The following is a 20,658-nucleotide window of genomic DNA, read 5'->3' as shown; positions in this document are numbered from 1 at the left end:
GGATTTGGTATATGCGAGAGATTAGCCCCTTGGAAGTGCTAGCTTTTCAAACGGCGTGAAAGGTTGCGTGGCTGCCTGCGATAGCGAGGATCCCTGTAGCCAGTGCCGGAGTTGAAGATACTGGTACTTGTCTTTTTCTGCGAGCTTAAATTCTTGCTTACATTGGGCAAATGTTTTGATGTCTTTTCCCGAGAAAAAGTCACGAATCGTTCTGCAATCATTATCCGTCCAAATTGCAAAATAGGGCGAACAGCACACAGGAGGAAACTGCGGATTGCGAGCAATTGGGGTGTGTGGGGATGGGAAGGTAGTGAGGCCCCGGTGCACCGCCACTCTATCCCAATTCTCAAGCACCATCTTTCCCATACCGTCCATTCTGGTATAAAGTGGAGGTGAGACGCCCAGTAGTACTCTATCAGATTCGGGCAAGCGAGCCCACCTCTATCCCGCGGAAGCATTAAAAGTTTACTAGAGAATAGCGGTCCTCCCCCCCCCCCATATAAATGCTATTAGCTCGCGTTGCAGTCCCTGGATCTGGTGTTCCGGGATGGGTGTCGGCAGTTTTTGAAATAGATAAAGAATTTTCAGCAAGATGGACATTTTGACTGTATTAAGGCGTCCCAACCAGGAAAGCGGTAGAGCTTTCCATGCCCGTAGATCAGTGATGACTGAGTTTTTGTATTCTTGCCAATTAGCTTGAGACCAGTTGGCTAAGTCTGGCGTTAGATTGAGGCTGAAGTACCGTATAGAGTTGGTTGCCCATTGATACTGGACGAGGGCTTGCAAGGCCTCGATCTCATGAGCCAGGATCGTGAGGTTAAGGGCCCAAGATTTGGTATGGTTAATTTTAAGCCCCGAAGCTTGCTCATAGAGCTGGAGTAGGGTATTTATTGCTGAAAGCGAGCACAATGGGTCAGACAGGGTAAGAAGTAGATCGTCCACAAACAGGGCAATCTTATGTTCTATTCTCCCAAGCGTAAGGCCGCAAATATCAGGCGACCGGCGTATCATAATAGCGAGTGTTTCCACTACAAGGGCGAACAATAGGGGCGACAGGGGACAACCCTGTCTGGTACCCCTAAGGGTGGAGATGGGCTGCGTGAGTTGTCCGTTAACACGGACCCTAGCGAGGGGTGAGATTTAGGGAGCCATGATGCGCGCTATCATTCATGGGCCTAGACCTATTTTCCGGAGAACAGCACGGAGAAACCCACAATCCACTCGGTCGAACCCCTTTTCGGCATCCAGTGAGAGCAGGCAGGCGGGGATCCTCCAGTGCCGCGCCCTCCCCATAAGGTGTGCAACTCGCCGCACGTTATCCGCCCCTTGGCATTGCTGAATAAAGCCCACCTGATCCGGCTCGATGAGATCGGGCAGATGTACGCTAAGTCATTTCGCCAAGATTTTGGTGTATATTTTAAGATCTGTATTTAACAAGGCGATAGGGCGGAAGGAAGAGCAGAGTGTGTGATCTTTTCCAGGCTTAGAGATTATGGCGATTTCAGCAATTGTCATATCTGAGGATGGCCCTACCTCATCTGTGAAGGAGTTAAATAGGCGCAATAAATGCGTTTGAAGTTGCGGCAGAAAAGTGCGATAGAATAAAACTGGGAGCCCATCTGGGCCTGGCGTTTTGCCGAGCGGGAGTGCTTTCAGGGCACTAGTTAGTTCCTCCGATGTAATTGGCTTCTCCAAAAGCTTGGAGTGGTAGTCATTCAAAGAGTCCCAGTCGCAGGCGTCTAGAGCAGCCGATATGAGTTCGTGGCGGGCTGATCTCGGGCATAAAGAGATGCATAGTAATCTTGGAGCGCTTGAAGCTTGTCAGATTCTGTGGTAGCCCATGATCCCTCCCCTAGCTTTAGATTCGCAATGTGAGCTTTGGCTGTCCGCATTCTCAAACGATATGCTAAAACAGTACCCACCCTGTCCCACTCCGTCGTAGTAGCGCTGACGTAATGAAAGCAAAGGGTGCTCCGCCTTGTTCGTTCTATGGGCCCTAAGCTGGCCTCTGAGGACAGCCAAGCGCCGTTTATGAACCGCCAAAGGTCACTCCTGGTCCATTTTCTCCAACGTTTTGATTTCGCGCATGAGTTTGGACTCATAGAGGCCAGCTTCCCGCGCCCTAGCAATAGCAATTGATGTAAGGGTACCGTGGATCGTAGCTTTAAATGCATCCCACAAAACAGGGGGAGGCGTTTCCAGAAGATCATTAGTTTCAAAATAGGATGAAATGGCAGATTGGAGCTCTTCTCTATCTACCGGGTCTCTAAGAATGTGGGGCCGAAATCGCCATCTCGTAGGCCGCTTAGGGTGAGCGAAGCGCTCATGAATGAGAAGTTCCACATGAGCGTGGTCAGACACTGATATATCAGAGATGTCCACGGAGAGGGTATCTTTTTTTATTATTTCAACATGTTTTTTTTGCTTTTTTTTAAAAAACAATAACACGGCAATACATACAACAGAAAACATACAGTCCTCGTAGATTTCTCGTTACAGGGTTTCCAGCCAAAGCTTCCTGGTCAGGTGGCGCCACATTACAGATTGTTCGTGCTAGGCTGAATGGGACACAAAGAGGAAGTTGATGCGAGAATAAGAGTGTTGCGCGTAAGAGTAGTATGTGTCTCGAACTTCAGGAGCAAGAAACCTCCCCAAAACAAGTGACAGGCGTGCGAGCCATCAACACAGATTCCAGCGTGGAAATTAGCTTGTGGTCGTGCAGGAGACAGGACTCCCACCGGAGGCCATGCCCACTGCGGCGTATTCTGTCTTCAGTGCATGATTTTGTTGCGGCCGGCTACTAGTGGACATCTGTTAAGAAGCGTTGTTATCTACTCCAACCCTAACTGGTCCCGGCCTTATAAGAGCATGCGCACAGGATTTGTCAGTGGGGCAGCCACATAGGTGTATAGTCGACAGTTGGGTGACATTCCAACATGGCGAGTAGGGTATTTGAGACTAGCAGCGATCAGGAAGTCTAGCTACTTAATGGCAGCCGTTTGCGAGCTTGAGGGCGAACGGCCTCCTTCCAAGGATTGATTATGTCCTCCTTCTCTCGAGAAGAGCTACTGCGACCCCTGGAGGAAGAGTGTCAAGAATGGCGCACCAAGTTCCACTGTGGCTTTAGTGGGGTCCGGGTCTTAGTAGGCAGTCGGGCGAGGCTTGCCGGGGGAGAGTCCAGGATCTGGAGCAGTTGGGCCGCCTCTCTGTATGACCTCAGCACTCGCCTCTTGGACTCCCACTGGAATATGAGGTTGAAAGGATGCCCCCATTGGTAGCGAATGTTGAGCTCCCGAAGCTTAAAAGTGATGGGTCTAAAGTCTCTGCGGTGTCGAAGCGTTGTGGGGGTCAAGTCTTGGTATAACTGGATGGGCACACCATTTAACCGGATCTCAGGTTTGTCCCGGGCTGCCTTGAGGATTGCTTCCTCCTTGGTAAAGAAATGGACCCGGGTTAGGATGTCAGGAACGAGACCAGGGCTCCCCAGGAGTCCATTTACTTGGTGTGCACGGTCTAAAGCCGGTGATGCGGCGTGCTCCGATCGGAACCCCCCGGATGCGTATGTTCCGGGCCCCCTATTTTCCAAATCCTCCTGTTTGATCTGTAACTCAATGTGCTGCTCTTCCAGAGTGGCCAACCACTGCCATAGGTGTTCCTGATCCTCTGTACGAGCGTCCAGGGTTCTTTCAATGTCGTCTACCCGGTTTCCCAACTCCCCCACATCTTTCCGAAGATCTTTGACGCAGGCCTGGACCTCATTTCTCAAGGACCCTATTTCAGATTTTTGTTCCTGCATGAAGAGCGACATGAAAGCCTTTGTGACCGGCTCAGAATGACCCCCAGTCGCCAGCACCACTTCAGGAGCAGGGGTTGGATCCAGCTTGTCCCCCGTGGCCGCAGTTGCAGGTGTAGACTCTTTAGGGGCTGCTGAAGCATCTTTCCCAGGTTTTGACCGCGTCATGATCTTATAGAAGGATTGTCTCGCCGCTGTGGACCCCTCCGGGGACACCACCGTGAAAGAAGCTGCTACCAATCCACTAAATCAGCATACCTCACTATACGGCCCTGGCACCCGCCTGCACGGAGAGTAACTAATAATCAGGTCCAATAACGTGTTAGTGCGGGGTGTGGTTTCCTAAAGTTGTGGGGTGGAAGTGGGCCCCAGGAGTTAAAAGGCAGCCAGCAGGGCAGGGATCCGACCGGCCGCGCAGAAAAACCACCCCTCCACTGCCTCAGGATAGACGCAGCCCAGATGTAACGGCCAGCAGGTAGCAGGGCCCCACTCGAGGGGAAAGAGGCTGAAGGAGAACCACAGGCAAATCAGCTACACGGCAGGGTCACCTCCCCAGGGCCTCGAGGTACCCGCAGCCCGAATGAGATAGCCAGCCGGCAGTGGGCCCCCACTCAACTGGGAGAAGGCTGAGGTAGGGCCACAGAGCCGTCTGACGAGGAGCTGTCGCAGCAGAAAACAAAAGGACCAACGCCCGTAGCCCCCTGGAGGTAGCCGTGGCGGGCGAGAACAGGCTAGGCCCCAAGTAACCACAAGGATGCAAACAGGCAAAGCTCCCTACCCCTCCAGAAGCGGACAGCTCTTCACTGGGGAAAAGGGGACTCAGACTGTGGCGCTGTAAACCCTCAATTCTGCACCCGCTCTGAATGAGGTTACCACCGGACGTCCAGCCCCCAGCAAGGATCACGGGTAGCAGTGACGGGCAGGGTGCCTATGGCCAAATGCCCCACTAGGACTGCGGCATTACTCGAGTGGCCTGTAGTTGCGGTGGCTGACTTACTCGGTAGGGCAGGGGTGTCGCCACTGGGATACAACGGCAATCTCGGGTGAACCGTGGGGGCGCAGGAGACCCAGGCATCCTATGGCATAGTGTTAACCCCAAAACACAACGGGACCGCATCTGGTCCCCTACAAGATGCACAGCCAAGTCTGCCATAAATGAATCCAATTAAACAAGTTTTCCGTTTTTTCTTCAGTTATACCACATGTAAGGAAACAACTATAACTAAAAGATATATATATATATATATATATATATATATATATATATATATATATATATATATATATATATATATATATATATATATATATATATATATATATATATATATATATATATACATATATATATATATATTTATTTATCTTATAGCTACTGTTATAGAACAAGGCTCAGTGTATACCTTCCATGTTGTGTAACTTTTTGAAAGTTATGCAATATATTCTTCCAGTTGAAGTTTATATATTTGTTTAAGCCATCTCAATGGCTAGTGTCCCCTGCTGGAGAGTAGGACTAAGGAAGTGGTCAGGAAATTATAAACCTATTTAGTAGCATTAAAAACCGTCCACCATTCACAGATGCTTCATGTTGACAGGCAAGCAGGCCCAAAGCAGCTGAACCAGTATTCTTCTCTTAGCACTGGAGTGAGCTCTTATCCTATGAAGTGACAAGCAAATGTGCACCGTTGGGCAGCTATGCCGTGGATGCAGCCAGTGAAAGCGGTGCTGCAAACCTAGAAAGAAGATTAGGGGACTGTATCCTTCCACCCAGATAGAGGAGGGATGTACACTGCTGCTGTGGTGGTCTACTGCCCGCCACATTTAGAGATCTCAGCTTTACTGGCATAGGTCTGTGTGCCTTCAGAGAAGCTCCCGCTCTGGTGAATCCTCTGAAGGCACTAAAACATTGCTGTCTGGGCGACATGTTTAGTGGGACCTCACAGCAAAGTTTTGAATGTTTCGCCTTCTTTCCTGTTATGTTATAATAATCACCTGAGAGGGTATGCAGGAGCTTTGGCAGTTGTGTAGGGTTGTGTTCTCTAAGGTGCTTTTACGAAGAGCCAGGTCTTCAGCTTCTTGTGGAACTCCAGGAGCGAGGAGGAGGCTCTGATGTGTTGAGGGAGTTCGGCCCATGTCTTGGGTGCAATGTAGGAAAATGAGCGACCTCCAGGTTTGCTTTTGCGGCTGCAGGCAATGTGTGCGAGTGTTAGTAAGGCAAAGCTTAGGTGTTTGTTGGGTTGGTGACACTGTATGCAGCTGTTCAGTTATTCTGGTCCTGTGTTGTGTAGGGCTTTGTATGTGTGCGTGTGAAGTTTAAATTGGCTGCGCTTGTGAATGGGGAGCCGGTGAAGCTTCTTGAGGTACAGTGCAATGTGGGTGCAGCGTGGGAGGTCCAGTATGAGTCTTGCAGCCGTGTTCTGGATAGTCTGGAGTCTGTGTAGAATTTGTTTGGAGAGTCGGGCGTAGAGAGTGTTGCCGTAGTTCATGCTGGTGATGAGTGCTTGCGTGACAACTTTATCAACCACGCAAACTCTGTTTCTCTCAAAAGCTCATGGCCCAGCTGAAGGGGAACCTGGAGGAGGAGAATCGTCACCTGCTGCAGCAGATCCAAGCTGTGACTCAGGAGAACCGGACACTGATGGAGAGGACAATGGAGAGCAAGGACCTGTTCCACGAGGAGCAGCGGCAGTACCAGTGAGCCCTCTATACTATGATCCCACCAGACCACAACCTATGAGCTTTCTGTTGCTCTTTTTTTCTACCACCATAACTGTCTAGTGACCCTTATTTTACTCTGATTTTCCATCACCCAGGGATAAACTGAACGAACTACGCAGGGAGAAGCAGAAGCTGGTGGAGAAGATAATGGACCAATACCGTGTTCTGGAGCCCACTCTTCCCAAGTCCAAGTGAGTTCCCTCTCTAACACACACCTGCATGGAGTATGTGGTTCTCCTTCATCTCCATGCATAGACCTTTAACTACTTGTTTTCCTCCTGAGGTGTAGTGTCACTGTCATTTTGTCATCAAGAGCATAACTTCGTTGGTAGGGTCACTTGGTTGCATGCTCCAGCCATCTTCTGTTTGGATTCAGAATAAACTTTGTAACGTGGAAAAAACTGTGGCCAGCAATAGAGGGAGTTCTGTAATCAAATCCTGACTAAGTCATAGAGCAACTCAAAGATCAGCCCTGGTGTATGCTACTCACAAATGTAATTCTTTGCAATGCATTCCACTCGATTATCAATCTGTGCACTACACATTTGGCATCTGTGCTAAGCAATCTCAAATTTCATGTTGAAAGCACTTGTCATTGGTTGCAAAGTTGTTTTCACAATTAAAAGTTACATTTCCTATATTTCTTCGTATCTTTTGTTAGATTTCGAGGCACTTGACATAGAAAATCATCGAATCACAGTAGCAGGGATGTCCATTGTTTGCCCTTAGGATATAAGCTGAGTACGCTTAATGCTAATTGGTCATTACCAACAAAAAATAATGTCAAGAGTGACATCCATGTTGACACTTAAGTGGATAAGGATTAAACGATAAAACTTTCCTCCGATGAGGCCCCTATGTCAAATAGTTTTTGCTCTCTTCAACACGTTTCTTACCAGTGCAGGCCTCATCCCAAGAAAGTGTTTCTGATTTCTAAGAAATGGACTCCCAAGAAAGTGTTTCTGGTTTCTAAGAAATGGACAGATAAGACATGGATGGTGCTGCCTCCAAAAAGGTCAAAACAGTGCCAGTACTAAAGAGTATAGTTGATTAGACTAATTTTTCAGTGCCATCAGGCTTGAATGCACGTTTTACCCATGAGAAAGCACTTTAACATTTTGGGCCTTGAACAAAGCTCCTTCTTCTTCAGCTAGCATGTCAAAGTCACTATACAAGCATATCTTGTGCACGGTGTAAACCTGCCATACCTACGCAACATTTAACAAAAGATGTCTCAATATTAAATCCTGTGATTGCTGCCGGAGTACATCTTGATGACTCTTTTGTAATTCAAGACTCTCTTGTGACAAATGCGTCTGGAGACTTTGTATATATGTAGGGTTTCAGTTTTCAATAAAAACTGATTATGACCAATAAAACCCCACCAAAGGTAATTTTTGCTTATCTTTAGATACCGAAAAATACAGAATTTTCCTGCAAGTTTACTGCTTCAGAGCTCTCTAGTGTCAAACAGTATAAATGCAGCCACTACCTATAAGCACTTTTCTGTGATGGATGCTTATGCTATGACCCACTCGGGCCATGCTAAGCCAATTAATATGTCCTTGTGGCCATCCACAAGGCCCCTGAACTCCTACGACCTACTTCTACTCCCTTTTTTGAAGAATGGCTCCCATCAAACGGCTTCAGCTCACTGTTCACAGCATCATTCTGCAAAGTAGACAGCAGGTTCCCACCTGACCTCTGTGCAGATTCTCCCGGCAGAGTGGTACCACAATTATGCCATTCTCCTTCACTGAGAGAGGGACAACGTTTTGCTTTCTAAAAGCTCAGGTATCAGGATTGTGGCAACAAAGATCACTGTGCATACATATGCCTGCTGGTGACGAAACTTCTTTAACTATAAGGACTTTGGGGACAATAAAAATACATTTATTAGCCTACAACTTTCTTTTGATCTCAAGGCAAACAACAGGTCAGAGTGACACTGGCTTGCAACCTCTGAGCTGGCTTGCAAATTCTGAGCATTATATTTATATGCCTCATGTTTTAAGTAAACAATCTGCATTCAGCAAATTGCTGCCATTTGTCCAACGAACAAAGCACAGGAACGTGTGTTAAAAACCTACCATTAATCTTTTATTTTTAACAATTGAATCTCTATGTGTTGTAAATATTTCTCCATTCATTCACATCCTTCACATGTGGTGGGACTGGACTGCTGGAAAAAAGGATTTGAGTGTTGGAAAATTAGTCAGGCAGGGGGCTTAACAAAAGTAATGCAAAGGTATTTGAAAGAGTAAGTTCCTTTGAAAGGATTCAAACAAGAGGGTTAAGAACAGGAAAGAATGTAGGAATAATTGAAAACAGGAAAGTGTAAGGAAGGAAGGAAATAAAGGCAACTTTCACTATAAGTCCTGGAAAACACCATCCCAAGATATCCTTTGTCTTCCCGACTTTTATTCTTCAGTTACGGAAAAACGAGCCATACCGATGAGTTGTTCTGCAAGATATTTTTACTTAAAGCAGAGGAAGACAATGCGTTTCGACCGTACTCGGTCTTGATCACGTGATAGCAAGATGCTGTTATGTGTTTTTAAAGGTATCATTACATTGTGAGAAAAATGAAAGACATGCTCATCAAAACATGAGCATGCATTTCAGAGCTTCAAAATTCTCATAATTACAAACATTAAAACATAAAATACAATCCAAACCTCTTCTTCCAAATTTAGACACTTCATTTTGGGAAGTGGTTCACATGGGATTCTCATGATTAGTATATAAATAAATAACGAACAAAGACACATTTGTTTGTTTTAAATACACATTATTCCAAACTGTGATGTTCATCATTTGTTAATTCATTTGCATTCAGACTATGGATGTCATTCACTAATTGTATCAAACATTAATGAAAATCAAGCTACAGTAACCAATTTTCACTGCTCTTACAGTCCTTCCATGTAAGATAATGCGAACATAAAGTAAATAGATTCTTAATTACTGTTTAGTACTAACAGTTAGAACTGGTAGAATCAAGCCGTAGTGGCAACATTTGACATTCAATAGTTTTTCTGAAATCCCTCAATTTAATATATTTTGTTGTTCTCAAGGTCAAGTGTATGCGATGTAAACAACTTCTGAATTCTATCCAATGTTCCCAGATCACACAGTAGTAGCTAATATAATGTTTCAAGATTATTCCACTGCGATCCCCACATATTTCTTAACAAACTTCGAAGAGGGTTGAATTGTGAATTCCCCAAAAAAGGAAAAATAAATTATTAAACGAGTTCTTAATCTGGAAAAACAAACCCTAAAAACAATAGCTGCAAATAACTCCACGAAGGTCAAACCAGGTTATGTACTCCCCAATTAATCTCATAGATCTAATGATAGTTCTGCGTCCGCATTCATCCCCACTGGAGTCATACTCCCTTCCTTCAAAATCATTTGTGATTTCATTCTCCTCAAGATGACGTGCCTATTTCCTCTTTTAGGATGTTTGGGTATTGTATCTAAACCAAATAATTTAACAACTTTCTAATCCCCTGCATGACATTGATTGAAGTGCCTTGCTGTGCTGTACATTTCATCATTGTTAGTAAAGGCACACCAATGTTCCGGGATTATATTTTTTACTGGGAAAATGGTAGAACCTATGTACCACTTTCCACAAGGACACACAATGGCATATACTACATAGTCAGTGCTGTAAATTTTTAATTTGTTAATTTTCCATATTTTTGTGTGTGCTGTAATATCACAGTTCCAATATTTTTGCTGACCTTGCAGGCCTTGCAACAACCACATGCTTTTAAGACTTTAGGTTGTGGGAGCCATGTTGCTTCCTTAGGTTTTAAGTAACTATGTACTAACATATATTTAAGTGAGGTGTTTCTTTGTTACGTAATTATAGGGCACTCACTTATGTTATTCTTCAAAATTGGATCATGTTTCAAAATGTCCCATCAATTCACTAGAATTTTATGTAAATCCTGTTCCCCTTCTGAGTATTTTGTGAGGAAACGTATCCCACTTTTTTAGTTGATTTTGGGTTTTAGTTGTCCAAATAGGATTTTTTCCCTACGTACTGAGTCAGCTTTCTTTTTAGCAATATCAAGATGTTTCTAGGAACATCCTCTCGCTTTAAACCTAGTAATCATTTGATCATGAACTAACAAATATTCCTTATCTGTGTTGCAATTTTGTTTTGCTCAAAGAAACCCCCCATAGTGGATACTCCACCTAAAAGTCGGTGCATGACTACTGTGACATGAAGACTAGCCCTCCATGAGGTCTTTTTTTCTGAACAGTTTTACCTGTAAAGAATTGTTAATTACTGTTAGTTTCAAGTCAAGGTACTCCAAACTGTTTTACTGTGGGTCATTGTGAAACGTAAATTTACATAATTGGTATGTAACTTGTATAAAATCTTGCAATTCACTTTCCTGACCATTCCAAATGTAGAAAACATATTTGATGTACCTGAGCCAGATAACTGTCAGACCACGAGACATCTCAGTTCGCCAGAGGACCAGTTCCTCCCACCAGCCAACCAACAAATTGGCATAACTGGGGCGAAACAGGTCCCCATGGCAGTTCATTGTATTTGCCTGTAAAGGACCATATTGAATAAAAAGATATTCTTATTCAAACAGATGTTAATCATATCCAACAACATATGGGTATGGCCAAAAGATTGATGTCTCTTGCCCGTAGAAAATATTTACATGCAGCCAAACCTTCTTCATGACAAATGCTTTTATATAGACTCTGGAAATCAAAGCACACCATTGTGTATGATTCTTCCCATTGTAGGTTCTCGATTTTTGCCCAAAAATCTTTTGTGTCTCTTACATAAAATGTTAGATCTTTTCCAAAAGGTGCAAGAAAATGATCTACATACACGGAGGTGTCTTCAAACAAACTGTTCTTGGAGGAAATTATTGGTCGACCTGGTGTACGAGTTTTGTGTTTGTGAATATATATATATATATATATATATATATATATATATATATATATATATATATATATATATATATATATCCACCCATACATACATACTGGTGGTTGCCAGTATGTAGTTACTGGTGGTTGCCAGTATGTAGTTAAAGTTAGGACCTAGTTTCCATAGGCAACACGTTTTTTGAATTGCCTATTACTTTGGCGCTGTTTGATGAATCTGCACAACATTTTCCAATACAAATGTGCTTCTGTGTCTTATCTTTCAAGAAAAGTTTTGGGGTGATTTGTCACGCAGGGGCCGAGAAAAAGGGGGGAATTTTTTTTTCCATGTTAATTCCTAAAAGGATTTTGAACACGACTACTGCCCGAACTATAGAACGGAATTACACCAAGTTTGCCAGAAAGGAAGTTCTTGGTTCAGAAAGTGACTTTTTTGTGATTTGGTGTAAATCCGTTCAGTAGTTTTGGAGTTATTTAAAGAAAAATAGGAGGCGCACACCCTCTACGAATCTTCCTGATCTCGTGCAGGGATCTGATAAGCTGCCAACACTTCAACCAGGAAGTGGTAGCATCCATTCTAACATAAACATAGCATGTGTATTTGTAAAGGGCTTGTTCACCTATAGGTATCTTGGGGCTGAATAACAGATGTTTATTGTTACCCAACTCAGTGGTACTCATTTTATCGACCTCAGATGGATGAAAGGCTGAGTGCACCCACCGGGATTTGAACAAGTGATCATGAGATCGAACACAGGCCCCTGCAGTGGATGCTTTAGTCCCCTGAGCCACCAGACCCAGTCTGGGACACGGTGAGTCCCAAACAAAAAGCTAAAAAAAAGAAAAGGGGCATGGTAGGAATACCCTGGCCTCCTAGCCCAAGGGCTGGGGTCCACGTCAGGGCAAAAAAGCATTTTTTTTAAAAATGTGCAATGAGTTCGCAGCAAATGTGCGAATTTACTGCAAAATTGAAAAATTATAAACAAACTCAGTCACTCATGCTTGTTTCTAGTTGAGCCCCCAGGTAGGCCCGTTCTTGGGGGCTTATTATTATAAATAATATGGGGAGGGGGCGCATACACCGACTTCCACATCCATGCAGTCGCTTACACACCAGCTGACACACCCACATAACCAATCACACACCCATACAGCCACTCATACACCCACTTCCACATCCATACAACGACTCACACACCCACTCACTGACCCATACAGCTACTCAAACACCCCCTCACAGACCCATACCGTCACTCACTCACACACAAACAAAACCACTCACAGACCTATACAGTTAGAAAATAGCATTAAAATAATTTCATTTAAAAAACAAAGGTTACAGGGACGTTATAGTTAGGAAATACAGCCGCTCACATCCACTCAGTGACCTATATAGCCACTCGTACACTCGCTCTCAAAGGTTACAGTTAGGAAATAACATTAGAAAATCATAGAAATTCACAGAAAAAAGCAAAAGTTACAGGGCCGTTATAGTTAGGAAATAGATTTTTTTTAACATAGAAATTCACTGAAAAAACAAAGGTTACAGGGATGTTATATTTAGGAAATAATATTAAAAAAAACCTTAGATATTCACTGAAAAAATAAAGGTTACAAGCTCGTTATAGTTAGAATCAGATTTCACTTGTACGAAACGTGTACAAAATCAGTGAAATTCAGCAGTTATTGTTACCGCATATGATGGAACCACACCCAGCACTCTCTTAAACAGTTACTTGATCCACAGCAGTATTGAATATTTGTACCTACAATCATGTGCTTAATGTTAATTATTTGCTCTTGTGATGCTTATACAACAAAAATGGTATCAAAGTCATGGCAATAGATTATTCTCAAAATTAATACAATCCAGTATCCGTTCAAAGTAGATTTATTTTGAGGAAACAACGGCTCCGGCGAAACATCAGCCAACACGTGTTTCATCACTCTTGATTTTTTTCCAAGGCTGAAAAAACAGGTATCGTACATATTGTTGGTGCCTAGCACAGATTGTAACTACAACAAACTTACAAATCGCTGTGTACCGAATGTTATGAAAACAAACATGGTGTTTTTCCTCAATATTTAAAAAGAGGTCAGATTAAGGAGATAGTAGAAGTGAATTAGGAGGCATGGGAGAAAGGGCAGAATTATTTTAAAACCCGAAATTGAGCCAACAAACCAATAGCTCAGTAAGGCTGTGATCCTTCACCAAAGTGTACAGCGCATACTATTTGTCACCCATGCGTGACATCCAATGTGGTGATTACCACCCAGTAGAGGAAAGTATAAAAATATCTATATATATCCCACCAGATACTTGCAACAGATCCTGGTGTTATATGGTCGATTCTAAACAGTTGCCGCACTGAATTTATCCAAGAAATGTCAAATAAAACCAAGGTATTTTATTTCAAAATGTGGATTTTTTCCGGCCCTCCAACATATCTGTGGTGATGACAAAAGAAACATCCAACATTGTAACATACATTTGCGCTGCTCATATTTGGTAGTATTGAATGTGTCCAAATACATGTCACTTACTCAAGATAGACACTGCCCTTTCAGGCTTATTATATGTGAGAGTCAAGCGTGGGGCCTCCGATATATTGCAACTGTTTTCTAGGAGCAAAGGGTAATGTACCTTATATACCAACACATAATTGGGTATACCAAACCTATAATATAACACCCAAACGTACATTGTACATAAGTATTCAAGAATTGGTGACACCACTGAATAGAACATGCCCTGTAAAGTACAGATGTACCAAGAGAGGTAACAAAAAAAGTAACAAAAAAGGCACAAAAAACAACACACAGAGAACCCATGCTAGATCTGATTGTTAAATCACAAAGTAGAAGCAGTGAACACAGAATGGTAAACAGTATGGGTGAATGATACAGCCAATTTGAAGGCTGCCACCATCATGTGGTGCCTAAAACCATGGTGAGAATAAGTAGGTGGAATACTCATATACATATATAGTGCATATTTACCACTAAAACACGTCGATTTGAATAACGCTTGTATGTAGTGCTAAGCTGCCCTAGTCAGCGTACATGAAGGAGTCCACGGTAAGCTCCCCTGCTAAACAAAATAAAGTAAATTTGTATACTCAAGCGTTGCATGTATATACCCTCCCATATATGATGTGCACCCAGCATCAGGTCATCACCTCAATAAATACGTCTTCCCATCGATAATTAGATGTGCCGTCAGTTAGAAAGAGCCCGAGCAGCGCTCCCATCATCAGCTGTCCCGGGGCTGATGTGATATAACAATACAGATGTCTGTTGCCATTAACATAAGAGAGGCAAGCATATTTAAAGGTTAAACCAATCCCATCAATTGTTTTTAGGTACAAGCAAAGTCCTTTATATGAATTAAGCCCGAGAAGTGCCTTCGTGCACTTACCTGGTTTCGCGTATTTTTACACGTCAAGCCTGGCCGATTGAAATAGTGAATACGAACGCCAATGAGTGGTTCATGTAAAACAAATTTCGTGGTCATGGGACCTATTCCATGCTCCAAGGAGCTGAAACGTATGTATCTTCTTGAAGTGTATGAGAGTCTGCGCCATATTGGAGAGACTGAAGCCTTCGTTAAAATTGGAAAGTAACCATCAATAGACATATTTCCAGATCGCTATTATATCCTAAGCCGGCTTGACTAATCCATTATGTACCTGTATCATTTTGTAAAGGCTGGCAATTTCTGGTTAAAATCGCAAAGTAGCAAAAAAATGAATATACTATCCAAGTGCTATTACGTGATGCAAATACCCACATTAATAAAACAGCTTGAAGAATCTATTGACTGTGGGTCTACTCCACCTGTCCCGACCCTGCATCGTCCATAAGTAAAATGAAATTCACACAGCGATCGTTGACACAATAACTACAGTTACGCAGAAATTTTGTGATTGACACATTAAGTTTTTCAACACAAACCGATCACATGTGACACCATACCCTATTGTGTTATGAATGAGTAGCAATTGAAAACCTGATAGAAAACAGTATAATAAAGTGACAGAGGAGAGAAAATACAAGATAACAGCTAAGTCCTAAAATGTACTGTATATTCATAAAATGTGTCACATCCTGCAAGCAGTGTCCAATAAATTGTTAACCTGCATAACATGCGGCTAAAAAGTCATGAGACAGCATCAATGCCATTTATCTAGATATTAAAAATGAAAGAGACTATAGCACAACCTTAGTGAGCGCAGTGTGCAATACCAAAATCCTTAGTCTCGTTGCCTTCCAGCCATAACCAACTCATGCTACAATATTCAAATATTAATTAATTGAACATGCTCAACTAGGCCTGATTTTAACCTCATTTGTTCATAATATTGGTCAGTCATTGTGTGTACATTACATCAAAGGCACTTTTTAAATGGAGGAATGCCAAATGGATGGTCTCTTTTTAAAGTGAACATACTTCATGATGAAAGATTGGAGGCGGAAAGCTTGATCTACCATCCTAAGCACCTCCTCAAAACTCAGCATGCACTGTGGTCCAAATCCTTTTATCATCAGCCCATTCGTGTTGCGTCTGGAGAACCAATCTCCCAAAGGTTTTTCCAATGCAATCTAGAAATGGAATGAGGCTATAATTTTCTGGGTCTCAGGTGTCCCCTTTTTTCGAATATGGATACTATTGCCTCTCTTCATCGTGACACTGCTATATTAACAGACCTAAGAATCGCATTTTTTATATAAATAGAGAGACGATCTCTCAGCAACACTTTCATAGTTGCCTGCTGGGAATTTATCTGAGCCTGGCTGTTTTTCCTGCTTCAAGGAGACCAAGCCCCTTTGGACCTCAGATAGGCTGAATAAATCTACTCGGGAAAGGGTTTTGAGATCTGGAGTAATTGGTGAATCGGTCATGGTATTGGACTTGTATAATGCCTCAATGAGCATAAAAAGTTCCCCGCCCCTATTTCATGGGCAAGGACAGACCATGATTATCCTTCTGTTATACATGGTTGACTATGGTTTAATTTTATTTTTAGCCATGCCTTTGTCAATAAATATTATTGCACATCTGACACCTATTCTATCCCAGAAATATAGCTACAGCACTCTTGTCAGAATGAACAGATGTTAAAACAAGCATTCACAAAGCCAGTAGCTTTGACATTTATGTAGACACGTTTTTATCAAGCGTTATTAACGCACACCACTAGTAGGGCATGGCCACGAGGCTTCTCCCGTTGCGTACAAAGAGCAACAATGACAGCAGGCATCTACTTCACCTCTTTTGACATTCAACTCGTGTCTTGTTTTGCCTTTCACCCCTCCCTAACTTTCTCTCTGCCTCACTACTCTCTTTACATGGACTGTCTTTCTATGCCTCACTTTTTATTTTGTGTCTCTCTCTACCTAACCCTTCTTTCTTTACTTTGCATGCAATTTTATTTCTCTCACTACTTCATCGTTCTACCTCAACCAATATATGCCTCTGATTCTAACTTATCGCTTTACCTTATGTCATTAGTCTGTCCCTTCCTTACCTCTCTATGTATCCCACAACTGTTCCTCTCTCTACATTTCCTTTTCCCTTTCTCTGTCTCGCTCTGCCTCTTTTTAATGCCTTACATATCTCTCTACTTTTCTTTTGCCAGCTGCCTCGTCCTCTTTCTGTTTATCTGCATCTTTCTTTCTGGCTAGCTAACCTCTCTATTTATCTTATGTTTCTCTTTACCTTATCTGTACCGCATCTTTATCTCTACCCCGCCTTTACACCTCTCTTACCTATCTGTTCTTCTCCTGCCTCCAACTGCCTCCAACGTTCTCTTAATCAGCAGAGCTGAGGTCCCTGTCTGGCCAGAGGAGTGCAAACCTAGACAGAGGTGGAGAGGGGCAAGGGAAGAGAATTAAGGAGAACATTATCAGTTTCCACCAGATAAAATGGTGAAAATCCTTGGAGCAGTGCTTTGATTTTCACTGTTGCAGAAATTATGCCACTTATGAAGGGGGGTTGGCATTTGATTATGGATATAGAGCAATTAAGGTAACATTATAAGCACTATATGCAAAGGTCTTATTTTAATCTTATGCACCTGTCCACCAAACATACACCAAGTCATTCTTACTGCATCTTTTGCGCAATGGGAGGAACAGGCTGAATTGATACTCAATTACAAGTAAAATATTATTGTTGCAAGACCAAAAAGACATCTTGACCCAAGCTCAAAAATCAATGTTTTGTTTTTGTTTCGCTTGTACACACTGGGCAACTTGATCTGTCCTCCAGTTTTTCAAAGTTTAATGTTTAACTCAACATTCTTTGGTATCATGAGGGCCTTAAATAGCTGAAAATGGGCAATAAAGTCCACGATGTGCTGTACATTGCTCCAAAGTATTTCTTGCCCTTGGCCTCACAAATCTTTAAGATGGCACTACCCAGTTATTTCCCCAAAGTCACTTTTTAAATGTTTAAATATGTTTTTTCTGAATTGAGCCACCAGCTGGCAGGATTATATAAGGCATTTTTAATAGACTCCAATGTACAAACAAATTGTTGGTGATGAGTATCACCTTCATGCATGCCTCCTGCTTTCTATCAGAAATGTGTTTGCTTTTTCTTCCCATATAGGAAAACTAACTGGATTGCTGATAAAATGAAGAAACTTATCAAGCCACGGAAGGAGGAGGGGCGCAACAGGTGGCGTGTCCCAGCCATGGAGCTGGGGAGCACAGATAATCTGGTGACACTGCTGCACCAAGAAGGAATGGAGCTTGCACCAGTACAGAGAGAAAGGGGTGAGTGATTATCTGTAAGACCCTATTTATCCGGGAATGTTGTGCATCTGCTACCTGTGCTGTATATATACACGTGGGAGATGGCAGTTCGCTTTGGTTGCTGCCTATGCCACATTTTTCTTCTGTGTGAGGAAGCTTTGTCTGTTTGCGTCTGGACTTGTTTTTGCATAAGGTAAGCTTGAACCGATTTGAATAAACCTAAGGAAACCCTTGTAAAGCTATGTTTTTTTTCTAACTGTGGGTAGATCTTGTTCAATTGGACTCAGTAATAACCACCTAGCCCGCATTCTGCAGCCTCTCATGGGTCCGTCTCTGTGACCCCTGCATATTGCTGAAAATGGAAAACATTAATTCCAGAAACGTATATATTGGCGTTTAAGGTGTGGCAGTGGAAACGGTATGGAGTCACAAGGGGCGGACTCATCTCATAATGTTGTTTTGGGTTTGTAGATTAGAGCCAGTCAACCTCTGGCCAATCATTGGCAGTTGCAGGGCTCTTGAGTCTCCAGCAGCTCAGGACATGGGATTCCACAGAGGCTGTGCAGCAATGGTCATGCCCCACCATTGTTCTAAGTGTTGCACTTGGCTTCATCCAGGAAAGTTGAACACACCAAGGCCTCCCTGCAACATCAACATTGAATCCACACCTACCACACAAACTTGACTTTACAGTGGTTTACGGAGAGAAGGGGAAGGAGAGGGGCTCAAGTGGATGACGTGTGATTGAGACAAGCAACTCAGGCTACCAGTAAACATCAAAAAGCAGGCTACAACCGTGGACTGTACATACTAGTATGTATGTAATATTTCTATAGTGCAAACCCAGCCAAGAGGCAGCAAAGCGTTGTACAGGGTCAAAAACAAGCATAATGTCACAAGCGACAGGAGAGGTAGCTGATTTGTGAACTGATGCACTGTGATGTGGTGTTCTTTAAAGAGGTGTGTCTTTAACTCTTTCCTAAATTGGAGCAGGATCACGACGGTCCAGAAAGGTACGGGGATATTATTCCAGATCTGGTTGGCATGATGGAGAAGGACTGCTGCCCTGTTTTTCTCTAATTTTACATTTTGTAGTCTGCAGTCTGATGGTTTCCTCGCTGCATGTGTGCAGAGAACCTTCTAGGATAATGAGCTTGTCTGCAAGATAAGCGGGAGTTCTGGTTTTGATGGCTTTGTAAATTATGCAGCTGGTTTTGAAGATGATATGGGTTGCCAAGGGAGCCACTGGAGTTTCATCGGGATGGGGGTAATGTGATCATATTTTTTCCGGCCCTGGATGAGACATTCTGCAGCTTGTAGGATGTCCTTAAGTGGTGCCAGTGTGGAGTCATGGAGGCCATGAGGCAGGGCATTACCACAATCCAGATGCAGGAGTACGAGGGCTTGAACAGCAGTTCTGAACTTACTTTCTGTAAGAAATGGTTACACTTTCTTTAGAAGAGTAAGCTGATACCAAGTTCTCTTTTTATTTAGTAGTGTGTTCCTTGAGGGTGATGTTGGTATCCAGGATGATTCCAAGTGATATGGCATTCTGTAAAAGTTGGGGTTCAAAGCATCAAGTTTAGCTATCATTCCTTACATATATTCATCAAAGCTAACTTAAACTGTAGGTGTGCCACCACTCAGGCTCTACTGTTAAACAACTCTTAAACTCAGGGAGAGAATTGGAGGGGCCAGTCCAGACAAACTATAGAGATTTGCAGGAGTAGCCCCAATTGTCAGTCTCCCCCATGGAATATGTTCCAGAAAATCAGTGTCAGACATATAATCTGACGTGCCTACAGTGCCAAGGACTATCCTTCCTACATATTGTTCATGGAAGAAGAAGAGCAGAGGAGTATGGCCCCAGGAATTAAGTGGTGAATTAACTAGTCACTCATAGCAGACTAAGGATTGAGCTGGTTGCTTGCTTGATGGAGTAGTACATGAAGACTTGAATTCTGGCCAAGTCTAGTGAAGCCAGATTTGGATTGATCATTAAAGGTCAGATGAAAGCCCTGTCATATTTACCAAAAATCTTTCCTGGCCCATTGTGATTGTGATATAAAGTGTTACACTCATGGCCTTCCACCTATCACATTAACGTAAGTCTGAAAAAATATACTTTTATGGTTACTAGTGAGTAATAGTTTTCTTTACTATCTTTCTTAACTAGTTGGTAACAGTTTATTGCAGAGTTTTGTGTAGCACAAAATTGCCAGGGACTCTACACGATACGAAATTTAGTAAAGTTTGCTTGTGGAGAAAATACAGGCTAAATACCAGTAAACATCAAAAAGCAGGCTACAAGCGTGGACTGTACATACTAGTATGTATGTAATATTTCTATAGTGCAAACCCAGCCAAGAGGCAGCGGAGCGTTGTACAGGGTCAAAAACAAGCATAAAGTCAGAAGCGACAGGAGAGGTAGCTGATTTGTGAACTGATGCACT

At 42.9% G+C, this 20,658-nt stretch overlaps 1 protein-coding gene across 1 annotated transcript in view; it reads left to right on the top strand.

Annotated features, from left to right (window-relative positions):
* The window catches only part of LOC147691849 (uncharacterized), a 323,118-nt gene that overhangs the window by 281,376 nt on the left and 21,084 nt on the right, over positions 1–20,658 (top strand). Inside the window, exons 23-25 of the mRNA XM_086938124.1 lie at positions 6,342–6,487; positions 6,607–6,702; positions 18,060–18,226. Of these exons, the coding sequence (XP_086794250.1) occupies positions 6,342–6,487; positions 6,607–6,702; positions 18,060–18,226 (409 nt within the window). The remainder of the gene's footprint in view (positions 1–6,341; positions 6,488–6,606; positions 6,703–18,059; positions 18,227–20,658) is intronic.

Source organism: Lissotriton vulgaris, chromosome 9, assembly GCF_964263255.1.
Source record: "Lissotriton vulgaris chromosome 9, aLisVul1.2, whole genome shotgun sequence".
In the NCBI taxonomy this organism is placed as follows: Eukaryota; Metazoa; Chordata; class Amphibia; order Caudata; family Salamandridae; genus Lissotriton; species Lissotriton vulgaris.
This window is presented reverse-complemented; position numbering and strand designations above follow the sequence as displayed.